The sequence below is a fragment of the Alosa pseudoharengus genome, unplaced genomic scaffold (assembly GCF_046254945.1).
Source record: "Alosa pseudoharengus isolate Yale_2024_CS ecotype anadromous, Long Island Sound unplaced genomic scaffold, YU_APseudo_1.1 YU_APseudo_1.1_scf_15, whole genome shotgun sequence".
Lineage (NCBI taxonomy): Eukaryota > Metazoa > Chordata > Actinopteri > Clupeiformes > Clupeidae > Alosa > Alosa pseudoharengus.
Window position 1 is genome coordinate 7,574,514 of NW_027468620.1, and position 16,500 is coordinate 7,591,013.

General features: G+C 39.9%; 1 protein-coding gene across 1 annotated transcript in view; it reads left to right on the top strand.

The window, feature by feature from the left end:
- eys (eyes shut homolog) overlaps positions 1–16,500 on the top strand; it is a 185,366-nt gene that overhangs the window by 72,257 nt on the left and 96,609 nt on the right. Inside the window, exons 21-26 of the mRNA XM_076286449.1 lie at positions 4,431–4,527; positions 6,018–6,125; positions 7,399–7,544; positions 12,033–12,204; positions 12,355–12,433; positions 15,338–15,528. Coding sequence (XP_076142564.1) covers positions 4,431–4,527; positions 6,018–6,125; positions 7,399–7,544; positions 12,033–12,204; positions 12,355–12,433; positions 15,338–15,528 — 793 coding nt within the window. The remainder of the gene's footprint in view (positions 1–4,430; positions 4,528–6,017; positions 6,126–7,398; positions 7,545–12,032; positions 12,205–12,354; positions 12,434–15,337; positions 15,529–16,500) is intronic.

Sequence of the window (16,500 nt, forward strand, 5' to 3'; positions counted from 1 at the left end):
AAGATTACAATTCCTGGTGGTGACTTTAGGAGTCAGGAGAGAACATAGGAGGCAGTTTACATAGTATGGCCTTATAAAGAAAAATATACCAATGCTCCAACCTGCGATTGTGCATAGAAGGCCAACCAACACTCTCATACAAGCTATAGTGATGAGTACGAAAAACAAAATTAGTTACAAATCTTAGTGTTGCATGGTATACAGAATTCAGCATTTTCAGAGAAGATTGATTTGCATGCATGTATAAAATATCACCATAATCCAGTATTGACAGAAATGTTGCATGTATGAGTCTTTTTCTCACACTAAAAGAGAAACAGCATTTGTTTCTATAATAGAAACCCAACTTTACTCTAAGCTTTTTTGTTAGATTTTTTGTATGATGCTTGAAGGACAAACTTTCTTCTAAGAAGAAACCAAGGTATTTGTATACTGATACTCGTTCAATTACTTTCTCATCGAGTATAACTATCTGCCAAGCATTGTCAGTGTTCCTTGATTTAGAGAAGCATATCATTTTAATTTTGTCAGAGTTTAGTAGGCCTACAAGTCATGATATTTTCATGATTTGCTTACAGCTAAGCCATTAGTTGAAATTTCAGTAAACTAGTTGATACTTTTACTGTTTAAGGACACAGCAGATAAACTGACACTCAATTCCCGTCGGTGCATAGAAAGTTAGTCAACAAATGCATTAAATAATTGCACATATCAGTTGTAATGGTCTACATCTGGCATTCTAGCCAAGAAAGGCTTGTGCGTTGATGACAGACTCAACTAATGATATTTCACCGCGGTTGTTTACACATATACAGTGTATAACTTAATTTATTACTACAAAGGAAGCCATGACATTTTAACAAGCCATGTTCCCCAAGGTCCATTGGCTCAGCTGCCAGCCTGTGTACATGAGTATACTGTATAAAAAAATAAATAAAAAAAAACACCTCATGCTTCCTTCAGGGAGTTTGACATCAGACACTAGACCTACCTGAGCTACATACAGAACAGCCTCTGCCTCCCGCTGCTTGCTGTGTCTCATACATAATATAACAGAGAGGAGAATATTACACGAGGATGCATCAGCTGCAAGGCAGAGGAACGGTTTACATTTCATACTGTTGTCACTAAATTACATTAATTAGCATGCTAGGGTGGCTAGTGCAGCCATTAGCCCCTCAATGGAAGGGTCTTGGTCAGTGCTACTCAGAAATGTATTCTGAGGCTGAAAGGGGGACTGACTATTCAGATGTTATGCCTCTTTACCTGTGATTCTGTGAAGTCTTTCCTTAAATAGAGCCCTCATGTCAACACACACATCAAACAAATTGACCATAGAGAAACACTCATTTCCCTTTTCTGGTGATAGGATAGCATGATCCACGATAGCTTTCTCAGCATCGCATACCGAGCCTGTAGAAGAAAAACAAGCTAGGAAAACACCATATTTGGTCATCAGGAAAATATACCCATGGGGGGTATATTCTGAAAAAAAAAATGCTATCAATATAGCATGAATCAAATACAGCCTTAAACAATTAAGGCTTCTAAATGATTGAAACTTTAATGATTGAAACTGGGCACTACATACATAAGCCACTGTACAGGGGCATCTATTGTTATCCACCAGGCCTCATGGCTGGTTTGTTCTGATGAGCATTCCTTCCCCTAGTGCCAGTGAGATTAATGATCATAGTGATCAAGGCTAATTATCTGAAGGGTATTGCTTAAATCTTAGATGCATAAATCTAGGTTATTTTTTGCAATCAGTTAATAATAGGAATATGTGTTCCTTGCCTCGATTCATTTTTCTAGTGAGTTAATGAAGCGTAGGGTTTAAGTGAAAAATAAGGTGTGTAAATCTGGTCTGGCCTGCTACGGCTTCCATTGACCTGATATACAGAGTCATTTCCAGTGATTAAAGCATTCACAGCGCCTCCTGGATGCCTCAGCTAATTGGGGTAATGTAGGTGCTGGCCTGTAAGAAAGAAGCCGCACAAGACAAACAACTTCAATGCTACTACTGTTGTTGTTTGTGTCTTTCATGCTAGTACTGTTGTTTTTTGTGTCTTTCATGCTAGTACTATGCGTGTTTTTTTTTTTTTTTCTGATCCATAGAAACACAAATCCACATGAAAGTTTCTATTTAAAGTCATGCAGCTCTATGGTTAAAACAATACTACCAACACGGTTGTGTTGATGTATATGGACTTAGTGGGGGAAAGCTTAGAATGTGTACTGTTATGACACAAACCACTTTGGGCACCATATGTAAGACCATTTCATGCTTCCGTTAAAAAAATCCAATTGAAAGAAACAGAGAGAATATAGATCAGTGATGTTTTTTACCAATCGAGGTGTCAGCCGAGCAGGAGAGAAACCCCACTGAGTCCTATTTATTTACTCTCCCGACAAAACAATATGTCTGGAGGATTTCTCACTCCTCCCTGCGCGACCATGCATCCATGGCTGGATGATGGAATGTGTGTCTGAGCTCGTCATGTCCCCGGCACCCCGACACAAGCACACACACACACATACACACACACACACACACACAAACGTAGACACACGCATGCATATGTACACACACACACACACACACACACACACACACACACACACACACACACACACACACACACACACACACACACACACACATACAGACACATACACACACACAGACACACATACGTAGACACACGCATGCATATGTACACACACACAAACACACACACACACACACTCCCCTGGTCCACATGACAGAGAGAGGAGCCTCTAGTCACTGTTTGGTGGCAGAGGATGCATTACAGTTGACATTCGAAATTGCCCCAGAGGTGCTCGGGCAGCCCTGTGACTGACAGCCCAGGCTGGGCGGGACTCTGGAGGCCTGTAATCACCAGATATCCGTGCGCTTCTTCCCTCTAGTGCACTGGGATGTCTCTCTGGTCACGTAGAAGAGAGCCTTTCAGGGCATTGATAACATCCCAGAGTGCACACTTTTGTTGAGGCTTTGGATCGAGGGAGGCCTCTACAGGTTAGTGGTTATGATTGATTTGGAAGAAACATCTCCCACACACCATGTATGCCAAGCTTTGTCGTTATGTAATAGTCAACCACCAGAACAGCAGAGCTGTGCAGTGCCACAATGGAATAACAGAATAATCGGAATCAGGTCAAATAAAAGTTTATATATTTTTTGGTCATATGGATCTATTGCATAATTTCTTCCGTTCTTTTTTAAGCAGAATAAACCGGTGCAGTCAGCTCCAAAATAAACATATTAATTACTTTAATTAACTTAATAAACAAATCCATCTGCCTGTGGACTAAGTTTTCAGTAATTAAAGAGTTTACACTCGAATGTGTTTATTTGTTCATCATTCCATTCCATCTATTTTTATTTTCAATTCTTACTGACGATAGAATATGCAGAGTGCAAAACAACCTGCCCAGATGAGTTCCGTTTGAAGAGAATGTCCTCACCATCACTGACATAATTTGAACATGTTTTCAGCTCCAAGAAAGACCATCTGATGAGCTTTCATAGCCAATACCGTATATGGTATAGAGCCACAATATGATTTCATGTGTCTTCTGCGTTTGTGAAACTGTGAGGTAATTACAGTGTTGGCTGTGATAACTTCTGTAAACATCGCCATCATGCTTAGCACCACACTACATATAATGGGTGCATCTTTTCAGCAATCATGTTTCTCATATCTCAAGCATATTTTTCATCTCTCAAGATATGTGCAATGTTGTGTATAACAACAAAATGATGATGCTTGCTGCAGTCGCATGTGTCTAATTGTGCACACAATAAGCCCTCTTGCCACAAATCATTTGGTTGTGCACGACAGGCTCACAGTGGTATTCTTTAAAGCAGCCCTTATGAGCCCTCGTGAGCCACGATCACACTTGAAGGAGAGAAGCCTTCTGACGGACGGAATATTCACTCAGATCCAACCCACACACCACCCCACTCTGCCCTCCCTCCCCTCCCCATGGCGCCTGCCTGCCTGCCTGCCTGCCTGCTCCTCAAAAAGACTATAAAGCATCCATGCTGATCTGATCCTCTATGCTATCCCTCACCCCCTAATGAACAACGCTGAAGGAGCTCCTGAACTTAACCTCTTTCTCTTCTTTTTCTTATCCCCCTTTTCCTCTCACGCCTCAACTTAACGAGATCCCCATTCGCTCATCCATATACTACCAGCCCCTCTCTCGCGGTCTGGTCTGTTATTGGCCTGGCTCAGTCTCAGTGGACCACCTGCAAGCCCGCCGTCCCTGCCAGATGAGATATACCATGGGGGTTACCATTTCCATTAAGATGCCATTCACAAGGGCCTTTGTTATCATTGATCCTAATGCCTTCAGGATGTGCTGGGACCTGCTGATCCATGACCATCTCATCTATCTTTCAGGATTTGAGGGAACCCACTGTGAAATTGACACCAACGAGTGTGGCTCAAGTCCGTGCCAAAACCAGGGTTATTGTGTGGACGGGATCAACGGTTACACGTAAGGGCAGCACACAATCACTTCCACTTCTTTATAAAAACAAAACATGAGCATTATCATCTGACACCATTTAAAACGTCAGTTGCTGACACACATATTTCATTAAATTATTATTCCAGATTAAAAGGATAAGAACAACATGCCTATATTAAGAAATACTTGACCCAGTGGAACAGTGCAGTGTTGAAAAGCACATATTATCACATCATCATTATATAAACGTATATATTGTATGTGCTGTGTGCAAGGAACATGGCATTTAAAAAAAAAGTGCTGACTATAGAAATACACTCCTTCTCCGTATCGTCTGAGACAGCTAGTCTTGTGATGATCAGCTGATGTCCTCAGCTCCTAATTATGACGCATAAGCACTTTCTCACACAAAGGCAAATATAGATGTCCGACCAGATTAAATCTTGCTGCTCCAGGCCCTCTAGTCTTCCTCTGCCATCGTTACCCTAATGATTTTGATAAGAACTATCTCTAGCTAGCTTATTAATCTTATTAATCTAATTAACAATGCAGTACAAGCAAACCTGTTGGAGCTGACTGTTGCGTTTTTTTTTAAGGCAGTTAGTAAAGCCACTTGTCCTCCCCCCCGCTTGTGTTTTCTGTGGTTCTGTGCACTCAACAGCCAGTTTGCACTGACGCACAGTGGCCCCGCTGAGGTGGTCATCCTGACGTCCATTGGCGGCGCCAATCAGTAGGCTGCACACGGCTTCAGAGCCTTTCAAGTACAATCTGTTAACTGGGGCACTGATAGTTCATGAAATGCGGTTCCTTGGGGGGTAACCCATCTGTAAATTCAGACCCGGCAAGTTCCTGTACATAATGGGGTGATCCGCGCAGAGCGTGACTAAATTTGGGGCCTCTGTTCAAAATGCAATTTAGTTCCCTGTCCTTGAAAAGGGGCCTATTGACATTTAGTGGCTAAGAAAAGATAGATTTGGAGTAAATAAAGAGATAGTGCTAGCTCACCAGGGGGTTGGCAACGGTAAAATATTGACTCAGCAGCCCAAAGAAAATGGATGCCTCGCAAACTATTGGAATATGTTTTTCACAAATTCGTTTTCAGTGTGATTCACACTAAGGGAGGTAAATATGATTCAATGTGATTAAATCGCCTGTTGTGCTTGTGATGCAACAAATTTAGTCCAAAGTGAAGGTTTATTAAAGCCATAGAAGATTTATTTCAAAAAGGCTGAAAATGTTTTTTTTTTTTTATTGTAGAATATCCTACCATGGTGTGATAGAGATTACCTTATTAGTATGCTCTCTATTTAAATGAAACTCGTATTCCACTGCTGTTAAACAATGTTGTGTGATATTTCTTTGTGAAGAGAGCAATATATAGCCTAATCTAATTAAAATAAAATTGATGTTGATTGCTTTTATCTGTTGGAGAAAAAATATATATTTAGTGGTAGTAAACAAACTGATTTTTAATCTAAAGGAAGCTGTCAATAATATTGATTTTCTTTGGGTTTCAGTTGTGACTGCAAACCAGGGTTTTCCGGCAGGCTCTGTGAAGAAGACATCAATGAGTGTGCCTCTAGTCCTTGCCAAAATGGAGGCATTTGCCAAGAGCTCGTGAACAGGTTTGTATTCGTCCACAAAAGGTCCGCTTATAGACCTTTATACAGCCTCTCACCTAACTAAATGTAAACCTGCTCAATTCAGTAGGACACTGAAGACCAAACAGAGTTTGTGGGAGTGTTTGTTTTCTGTTTTTTTTTTTTTCCTCAGTGAGGAATAAAAACAAGTTTAGAAATAAGACTCCGCAAAGGCAGAAGTGTTATTCTCCCAAGTGCTCTGGCTTATATAACAGGCCTTTCTTCATCCTTGACACATATAAGCTGCCTTACTAAAGACAGCGAGCAAATTCAGCAGGAGCACATCATGCCCTTAGATTGGGTTTAGCGCGCCACAGCCTCTCTCTCTGGGCCTAATGGGAGCCTCGGGGCTGCTTGGCTTCGGCGGACAGATGGGCAGAGAAAGTCCCAGGGCCAATTTAAGTCCTAAATGGTTTGTCTTCAGTTTGTCTCCTGTCATGAAGACTCTCCCATGTGACCTTCTGTGCAACCCCGCCACCCCCGTCTTGCTTCGTGCGTTCTCTGTCTCTCTCTCTCTCTCTCTCTCTCTGATTTGTGCAGTCCAGGGAGTTTACATCAGGTGAACTTCCAGGGGGGCCGCCCCTTGGTCCCTTTGAAGAAACTCCACAGGCTGAACTCCACAAGCTTGGGGCATCACATGGCAACCCGCTAGACTCTTATCGCTCCGTTCAATTAAATCTCTGCTGTCACTCTACATATACAGTATGAAATGCAGTGTTTTGGGGGCAAAATCATAAAAATGCAAAGCATAGTACAGAAAAAAACAATGTTTTTGCATCAGTATGTATGTACATAGTGTATAAAAAAATATATGTTTTTATAGGTCAGGATGTTTGTGGAATTTGGCACTTATAGTATATGAATACCAAATGTTGAAAATAATAGTTTCAAATAAAGTTGAAAAGCCTACATTAAGCATCTTAATAGACAACAATATCAACAATGAAAATAATGAGTTGTATAAACATAGAAACCATAACTCCATGTAGTCATTATTTATGGCTGAATGCAAAGCGCTGATCAATAACTTTGAGGTAAACAGCGGTATTAAAAATATAAACAACAGGAAAATAACAGTTTTATAAGGCCCCAAAGCCTAAAGTTTATTTCACCCAAATATTGGAATGATGCTTCATTTTGAAAGTAGCACTCTGGTGTTATGAACCTTTTGACTCATTTCATCCTTTTGACTCATTCATCATTTCCTGCTCTTCTTCTCTCCTTGTTTTGTCATTTTTCTGGGGTTCGTCTGAATCAGCTTCCGCTGTAACTGTCCGCCGGGCTACTTTGGGGCCCTCTGCAGCCTTGACGTGAACGAATGCGAGGCCTCTCCCTGTCTGCACGATGGTGTCTGTATCAACAGGCCCGGGGGCTTCACATGCATCTGTCTTCCCGGCTTCTCAGGTACGCACGTCTCCTTAGCTCGCCGTGACACAGAATCAATGGCACAGACGAAGCCTTCCCCTGAACACAGGCCACCACAGTGACTAAAACGACTTGACAGTATCTCCAAGCATCACTCTCTCGTTGCTAGCCAGGCTTGGCTGGCATTTGAAATCATTTTTCCTTAAGATATACACATTTTGTGTTAGTCTAGGATGTAATTTCTGACACAAAATGATTTATTCCTTATAGAGAGAGATATATAGATATCTTGATGTATATTATATCTTAACTTATATATTTCCACTGACTGATGTTGAGCTTTTTATAGCCAAAGCCATCTTATCTTGATTCCTGTCAGACAGTGTGAAGATTAATTTCATTTGTCTTCCACACTGTGTCATCAATTTATCCTATTCCAGGGGAAGAGGGAGGGAAATCTCGGAGGTATTGCGACTCTGGAGAGCAAAAAAACCTGACACACGCATGCCCCAATTCCCACTGAAGCAGCTTTTATTATTAGGCCCCCACTCGGCATAGAACAAGTCATTACTTTTTTCCCTTACTCTCAACTCATCTGAGGTAGTAGGGGCTCTCCCCTGAGAGAAGAGCCAGAGGATATATTTTGGATTGGTTCAAGCGACTGGAGCTCATAGGACATATTTGTCCTAATAAGACATGTTACGCCATCGTAACTTTTCAAGAAGAGAAACAAAGAGAGCATGGTGAGAGGAGAGGAGGGGAGGGGAGGAAAAGTGACAGAACCCACTGTGGTTTCAGCCTAGTGTTGGTTTTGTGTGTTTGTCGTGTGACTTTTTATTCAGCCTGTAAAAGTTAAACAGATTAAAATATTAATTGTCTTCCAATACAGAAAGATATAAAATCATGATCTCTGCTATAACCTAATAGTATGCCTGCAGTAATATTATCATTTCGGAGTCATTCTGATTTCTACTGCTAGCTGCTTGAGAGATCCTCTCTGAGCTCAGTGCCATCCAGTCAAACCTTCAGTATGAGATACGATTGTTGTTAGGCCTTATTTGTCAAATTGAGGCTCGAAGTGGAGTGTGGCATGTTCCTGGAGGGCCAGATCTGTTTGTGTGTCGATTGCATGGCTTCTCTCTCAACAGCAAATCACGCCTTTAGAAACCAGGTGAAAGGGACTGTCAGTCCAATCAATGTCCTCAATCAGTCAATTAAATGCTGAGTGGTAACGAGAGTCAGTCCACCAGGACCAAGACCCGTTTGGTTTGCATTATCGAGCTCAGCACTGAGCCACTGCTGGAATTCTAATGCAGTCAAGACGTTTCAGCAGCTAATTTATTATACATTAGATTTACTCAGATTTATTTAGCTTCAGCTTTTGCTTCAACTTGGTTGCATTCTAGCCAATACGCATGAAATTGTTTTAATTGGATTCACATTCACTTTTCTACACAGAGCTAGGTAGAAACTGGACCGTACAGCATATGGAGTAATTATCATATCAAAATGCAGCATCCGTGTTATTCACACAAATTGTTTCTGGGAGCTCAGTCTTCACTACTTGGGTTGATGCAACACTTTTTCTCCACCGCCTCTTAAAAGATAAAAATCTCACATTAGCTTTTACTTTCCAGCTGCGAGGAATAATTGTGGGGAAATGTGGAAGGTTATTTAATTTCTGGTACTTTCTTAGATGAATTCAGCGAGACCCCTTAAGAAGGCTAACATTGGGATTAAACATAACCACATTTTAATCTCTTTTCTGCATTACTCCTCATTTTTTACAAAGCCAGATGTCAAGATGCATTATTTATCGCTTCAGTTAAGGAAGTGCGGATTTGTGAGGTTTTATATAATCTTATTAAGAATTATGATCTATATTTTGACTAAGGTCTGTCCTCTTGTATGGGCTTAGTATTGAAATGGAAACCTAGATTTTCCTGAGGTAGGTTTTTTTTTTTTTTTACCAGGGTTAGAATCCTTGACAGTTTCTGCCAGACTGTCACCATGAGGCCTGTGGGTACTGGGTTTTTTGGTTAATCACCCTTACAAGTCAGACATTGCATAAGATCTTGTGAAGTTAAGAAAGTAATGTCAGATAACAACCCACAATATGTATTAATGACTGAGTACCTATGAACATTGAGAATGCATAAGAAGAACTGTGCCATTATTTCCCGTATTTATTCATGTATGCATTTATTTACATATCCATTTACAAGTGCTTGGAAAGATGTAAATGATTAATTCACCCACTTGGCTCGCGATTGCAGACATCCTTATATGGCTTTGATCACGATGAAATGTCAACCAGCGTTCATGGCTCTGCGGGACATTTGGATATTCAGTAAATCAGTTACCAGACCTAAAAAGTACCCCAAACCATTATTTCTGGATATCCACACTGACCCTAATTATGTTGAGCATTTCAGGTCGCATATAATGAAGGAAGAATAATGTTCACAGATGAAATTGCTCTCATTATTATTAATAATTATATTATAATTGGCATATTATGCAGGTGGACCCTCTGCACTCTCTCCCCTTTGAGGAATACGATTTGGAATATATTGTATATAACAGCTATTTCTGATCACTGCTATTTCCAATATAATGGTCACCGCAATGCAAATGGTGCGTTTAGATGCAACATCAGCACTCACATGCAACAGCTAGAGTGGCCTGATTTTAAGCCCTTACATTTTCCATTGTTTCAGAGATTTTAAATTTGTGTTGAGAAAATCATGTCTTTCCTATGCACCTATTCACATTGACGAGGGAAGAGTCAGAGTCAGTTGAGGCAGGAGTAAATATTGAGCAGTAAGGGCTGCATCCACTTTCAATGAATAAACCACTTTGAATGAATAATGCTGAGAGATTTGCTTATTTATTCTGTGTCAGCAGGGAACCCTTCCCTTGGTATTATAATAGCCAACTACTTCACAAAGGTACATCCCTAAATCTGTTTGTCATGCTCATGGCTCTGTTTGGATACAGTAATGCGCTTGGAAGAGATGATGGCATGTGTATAGACAGCAAGAAAAAGGGATGTTTTCATATTCATATGTCTGGTTATTAATGACTGCCTTCAAAAGCAGCCACTGTTGTCCCCACATCAAAGGCAAGAAGCATAGGCTCAGGATCAAAAGTGTTTGTGCCAATACATTTGGGCTAAGTCAGCATGAGGGACATTTCCTCTGGCTCTTATGACCATCACCCTTGAGACAACATTTTAGGCAATCTTGTAGTGTTTTGTTCCCATGCATTTTCCTTTAAAGAAATGCAGCAACAACAATTTTCCCCTTGCTCTTGAGATTTTTCTGATTCGGCAACACAGATGTCAAGCTGCGGTGGACAGTGGCTTATCTCACACCTTTCCAGCTGGCCCGAGTCTCAGTGGGAAGTGTGCTCTTCCTCTCTGCTGGCGTTCTATTCTGGTCATGTTCTGAATAATATTTTTGGATTGATTGATTTGAGCCAGTTTTGTTTTTGTTTTGTTTGTGTAGGTACATGAAAGGAGATATAAACAGATGGTGCCGCCTCGTCGGCCATACTTGGAAATAGCACACTAGGTCACCATTTCAAGGTTGCTCCATTAAATAGGTTTCATAAATAAATAAATTAAGATAGATATATATATAAATAAATAAATAGTAGTGAAATCAGGTAGCTCCACGATTCTGACCTACAATGCACTTATTTGTTTGGTGCAAGTGTAAATATATACGCGAGTCTGAGGAAGTAGACCATGATGAAACTATTATCTCCTTGTCCTTCTACACATGCCCTTTTATCTACATGCAAATTATAAAAGTCTTTAATTTCTACTCCCAAGGACAGCTCAACAGGACACAGGAGACTATCATTTCCTAGTGGATGAACGTGTTGAAGGATGGTCATGGTCATCATCACATTGGGATGCTAGGGAGAATGTTGCACAGTTTTCTGTGACAGAAAGCAAACATCTGTCAGCCTATAACACAATAAAGTACGACTAGAAATAGTATGTGCAAATGGAGGAGAAATCAAAGACGGCTCCCTCCCTTTGAGTTGCAAATGGTGCCTGTTTGACGGTGTGGACTAGCAGAAGAGCTGGTGTGGAGATTACAGATGTGTCATTGTGCCGTTATACCCAGGAAAATAGAGCTTCAACTTATTATACATGAAATGCCAGGCACACATTCACTTTTTTAATATGTATATGGAATTATGATATCATAGTGATGGGATATGATTTATTTTCAGATGACTTTCAGTATTTCTATATTTCAGATATACAAGATTATATTCTATTAAATTCCTAATGGTTCCGTACTGTATATTGTTCTGTCTGAGCTGTTATTTTATTTGTTCACTCTTAAAACAAATGTGTTGAAAATAACACAAGTTGTGTTGTTTTTAACACATCTCTATGTCCAGATAGGGACAACACAGTTTGTGTTGTTTCTAACACATTAGTTTTAAAGTCCATTAACTTCATTTGTCTATCTTTTCTTATTCTTTTTTTTTTCTTGTCATCTTAAGGAACATGGTGTGAGTTAAACGTTAACGAATGCGACTCAGACCCATGCCAAAACAATGGACGCTGTGTGGATGGCCCCAGTGGCTATCAATGTTTCTGTCCAAAGGGATTCAGTGGCTCAGACTGTGAAACCAACATTGATGAATGTTTGTCAAGCCCTTGTCTTCATGGCAGGTAACTAACACATCTATTTGACTAATTATACATCAATTTCAGATTGATCGTTGTAGCCTGTTAATGGCTTCCGATTCTAGTATTGACTAAGAAGATTCATTGGATGCCTGTTATTAATCTTGAGGTGTATTTTAACTGTGTTTGCTACAGCTGTGTTGATGGTGCCGGGGCCTTTCACTGTCAGTGTGAGCTGGGATGGACGGGCTACACATGTGAAAGTAACATTGACGTAAGCAAGCCTGGACTCTGAATAGCTGCCTCACATTGCATTTGTTGAAAGTGGATGTGTCATGGCTTTTGATTGGATTGTTCTCAGCAACAACAGGAGCAGCAGTTTGAAGAACATTTTGGGGCATTCTGAGTGATAGTACTTTTTTAAAGATTTTTGAGAAGTTAAACCCTACCATTATCGGAAAATGTAACCTGCTAAGCCAGCTAAGGTGAAGTTAGAATTGTTAAGTTAAGAAGTTAGAATTGGAAAAAGTCAGAAGAGTCAGAAATTATCTCTATTTACTGAATTATTTGAAAACACTACAGTATCTGTAGTTGTCTGACACTACAGTAGACACTACAGTAGACATTACAGTAGACACTACAGTATCTGTAGTTGTCTACAGTATCTGTAGTTGTTTACAGTTGTCTGTAAAGTCACTTATATATATATTTTATACTGCATATATAATATTACTTTGGACACAAAGACACTAAATAATGTATTGCATTCCTTGGCCATGCAAAGGCCACAGAGTTATGCATTTTACTCAAATTATGCCACATTTAAAGACAGTTTGATTTAACTGCCCTCCCTCCAAACGGATTTGTCTCCGTCCTCATTTGTGATTGCATATCTAATGTGGAACTGTAAGGACAAGCTCATCAGCTGGCCCTGCAGCCTGTGGTGTCACTTCAGGGTGGTGTGCCACTGATAAAAGGATGAGTCTCTTTGTGTTGCCAGAATGAATCTTAATCTTCTTCTCCCAGAGCAGTCAGTGTGTGGTCCGTCTCTCCAAATTACTGATCATTTTGGTTATCCGATGCTCAACATGTCACCAACATTATACTTTGTAGAAAACTATGTTTTTTTATCTCACACATTGGTGGGTGTTTCACCTGTAGCCCAATACATAATTGGTTTGGCAGTTATATTTCTATGCACCTTAGATATCAATGAGTAAAACCTGACATGCATGGCCTTAGTATAATAGCCATAGACTTATACCATGTGTGGCCTGAAGCGCATTATATAAATGCATTTGGGTGTTTGATGTGTTTGATGGTGGAATAAAATATCTGACGCCAGACACATGGTTCAAAAGGGTTGTCATTTCTTAATTAATCAAGGGGTGTATTTTGGGCCATCCAATAAACCAATGAGAGTGTCATCACCCATTCTCTTTAAGAGTCAGGAGCGCTTGCACCATGGCGTGTTGCTATTATAATGACGAATGTACGCATCTCTGCAGAAGGAATCTGCTTGCATGGCCAACTATGCAACAGCAGGATTCCACCAAAGCTTGTTTTGCTGAAACAGGTGTGTGTTTCACAAGCAAAGTACTGTAAACATGTGTTTTGTACTTGCCAAAGCATATTGAGCTCGTAGGCAACAAAGCAAAGTCTTACACTGACTAATTTACTTTCACTGTACTGACTGAGAAGGGGTTACAATCAAAAATATAACAACAAAAAAAGCTCTCATCCCAATAACATTTAAATGAGTGAATAGAATTCTTTAGGACATTCAGCCAAGCACACTAGCACAGTCTTTGCATTAAGTTACAAGGGACTCATTTCTAGGGTCTCACATATCATAAGGTAGATTTCTTAATAATACATATGCTGCACCTTTTACTTAAGACCAGATTTGTCTTGTTCAGTGGCGTTATAATTTTAACTTAAAAATAGCAATGTGCGATCAATGTGTTATCAACCACACCTTTTTTTCAGCAAGTCGATTGGCTATTAAGATAACGTGGGAAAGATTGTTTGTGCTTTGATCACAAACTAGCCATGGCATATTGCATCCCACCTAAGCATAAGATACTGTAGGGCCCAGTCTATTTGTCTACACTGTTTGCAGGGTTGTTAACCGTTTCACTGGACAATATATGCTAAACCTTCTGCCCCTCTATCCATAGACACACTGTAGGCCTTCTGTCCTTGAATGTCCTTCTTTTACTATCAGAACAGCATCATAGTGTTGTTAGTGTCAGATGTGTTGTTTGGTGATGTAGTTCTTGTAAACACTTCACCTGCAGCGGTACTTAGCTTGTGCAGTTCCAGACATCAATTTAATCAGATAATTGCTGCATCAGTCACAGTTTAATAGATGCTGCTAATGCCATTCAGCTATGGGCCTATTTGTTTTATAATAATACAATTGCAACTGACCAAATCCTGTTAGATATCCAGGACATCCAACAATGGGGCTTAAACCGCGAGTCTGCAACAGACCTAGATATTTCTGAGTCATTGAGACGTTGGCTGTCGCATCACTACAATAGAAGTCTTCTCTTCTGTATACCCTGGGGAAAAATAGATGGAATCAAATGAACAGTTCAAATGAATACCAGATTACTTAAAGCTGCTGATTCTAATTCCAGATTGATTTATTACCTGTGTGCTGTAGCCTCAGATGGTCCCTAGCGATCAGACTCTAGGCAACTCCAAAGGAGACTCTGAAGTGCTCCTGTGGAATAAAGAATTAAGCACTGAATGCTTCAGGCAGATGCACATGTTGTGCAGGTGTGAATCACTAAATCAGTTCGGCATTAGTTTTGGCAGCAGATAATACCACAGGTTTTATGTGTTTAATAAATTCAATTTTGTGATTACAGAAGAAAGGAAATGAAAATCTATGAAAAATGATGTGTGTCCTTTGGGAGTAGGGGGGTAAATTAAGAAATTCAATCATTTTTAATAAATAATGCACTGAATTAAATCGTCATCAAGGTTTTTTTAATACCATTGGTGTATTTAAGTGTGGGTTAGAATGAGCTGTGTTTGATAAAATGTCAAAAGGAGATTTTTAGCTTGCTTGGTCTTGATGGTCAAGACCTGAAGTCCTTAAAGCTTATCATATGCCTAAATCCTCTTCTATAACTTCACCTGGGCTCTTTTGTTGTGCTTCTCTCAGGAATGTATGTCCAGGCCTTGTTTGAATGGAGGATCTTGTGTGGACCTCACTGATAAATATGCCTGCTTTTGCCTGGATGGATATGCTGGAAAGAACTGTGAAGTGGACATCAACATATGTCTACAAAACATGTCTTTATGTTTCAATGGAGGGACATGTTTGGATGGCCCTGGTGCTAATTTCACCTGCAGGTTAGTTTTTATTTTCATATTCTTCAGTTAACAGATGCTATACATGCTTTTGTGAGACTTGCAAACCAAGGTCCCCTACATTTATATTATAAAGTTCGTACATGTTTGTTTGAAAATGCATTCAATGTCTGGGTGATTTGAAGGACGCTGCAGATTCATACTGAATATGCTTTTGGTATCTCCATTGGTTTATATATAGTTGAAACACACTATTTGTGTATGAAACAAGTGTTTCAAAATTAGGAAACCTGAAACTAAAGAAAAAGACTGATAATAGAGGACATATTGACGATGAAAGGCCTGCTTTGCATCAACAGAGTAACATGTCAAATAACACAGGTGACCCTGGGTTATGTGTTAGACTGGAGTAGAGAACAGAAGCCTGTGGCGAAGACTACACCACACCCGATATTGGACTTCCCTTGCAGCCTACAGGTTATTGAAGTGTTGTAGAATTGAGTGACGCATCACATATGATGGATAGGGTCAATAGTTCAACTACTGTATGTGTCTCTTACAGACAGACAGTTAAAGCTTCATTTTAGCAAGTGGTGTGTTTAGCAGTGTTGATGATTATGTCAATCTAAGGTTGTTCTTTTGTTGTTTTGCTTTTTAATGTTCATCATGTGGCATGAATGTAAATGTGAGCTACAAAGGTAATTCTTCTCCTAGTGAATTATACCAGTTTTCTCATTGCCCTTTTGGGATTGTTATATCGGAAAGACTTACCCACCCCAGCCTAGTGTTGAAATAAACCATGCAGGCAAGTCTTTTACTTGTAAAATGAACCACAACGGCAAGCCTTATACAAGTGAATGAAACCATAAATGCAAGTGTGGTACTAGTGTATTATTACTGTAAATCAGTTTTCTCTTGACCCTTATTTTATTCTGTACAGCACTTTGGTCAGTGGAAGCTGTGTTTAAATGTGCTCTATAAATACATTTTACTTACTTACTTTTGCTTACAACT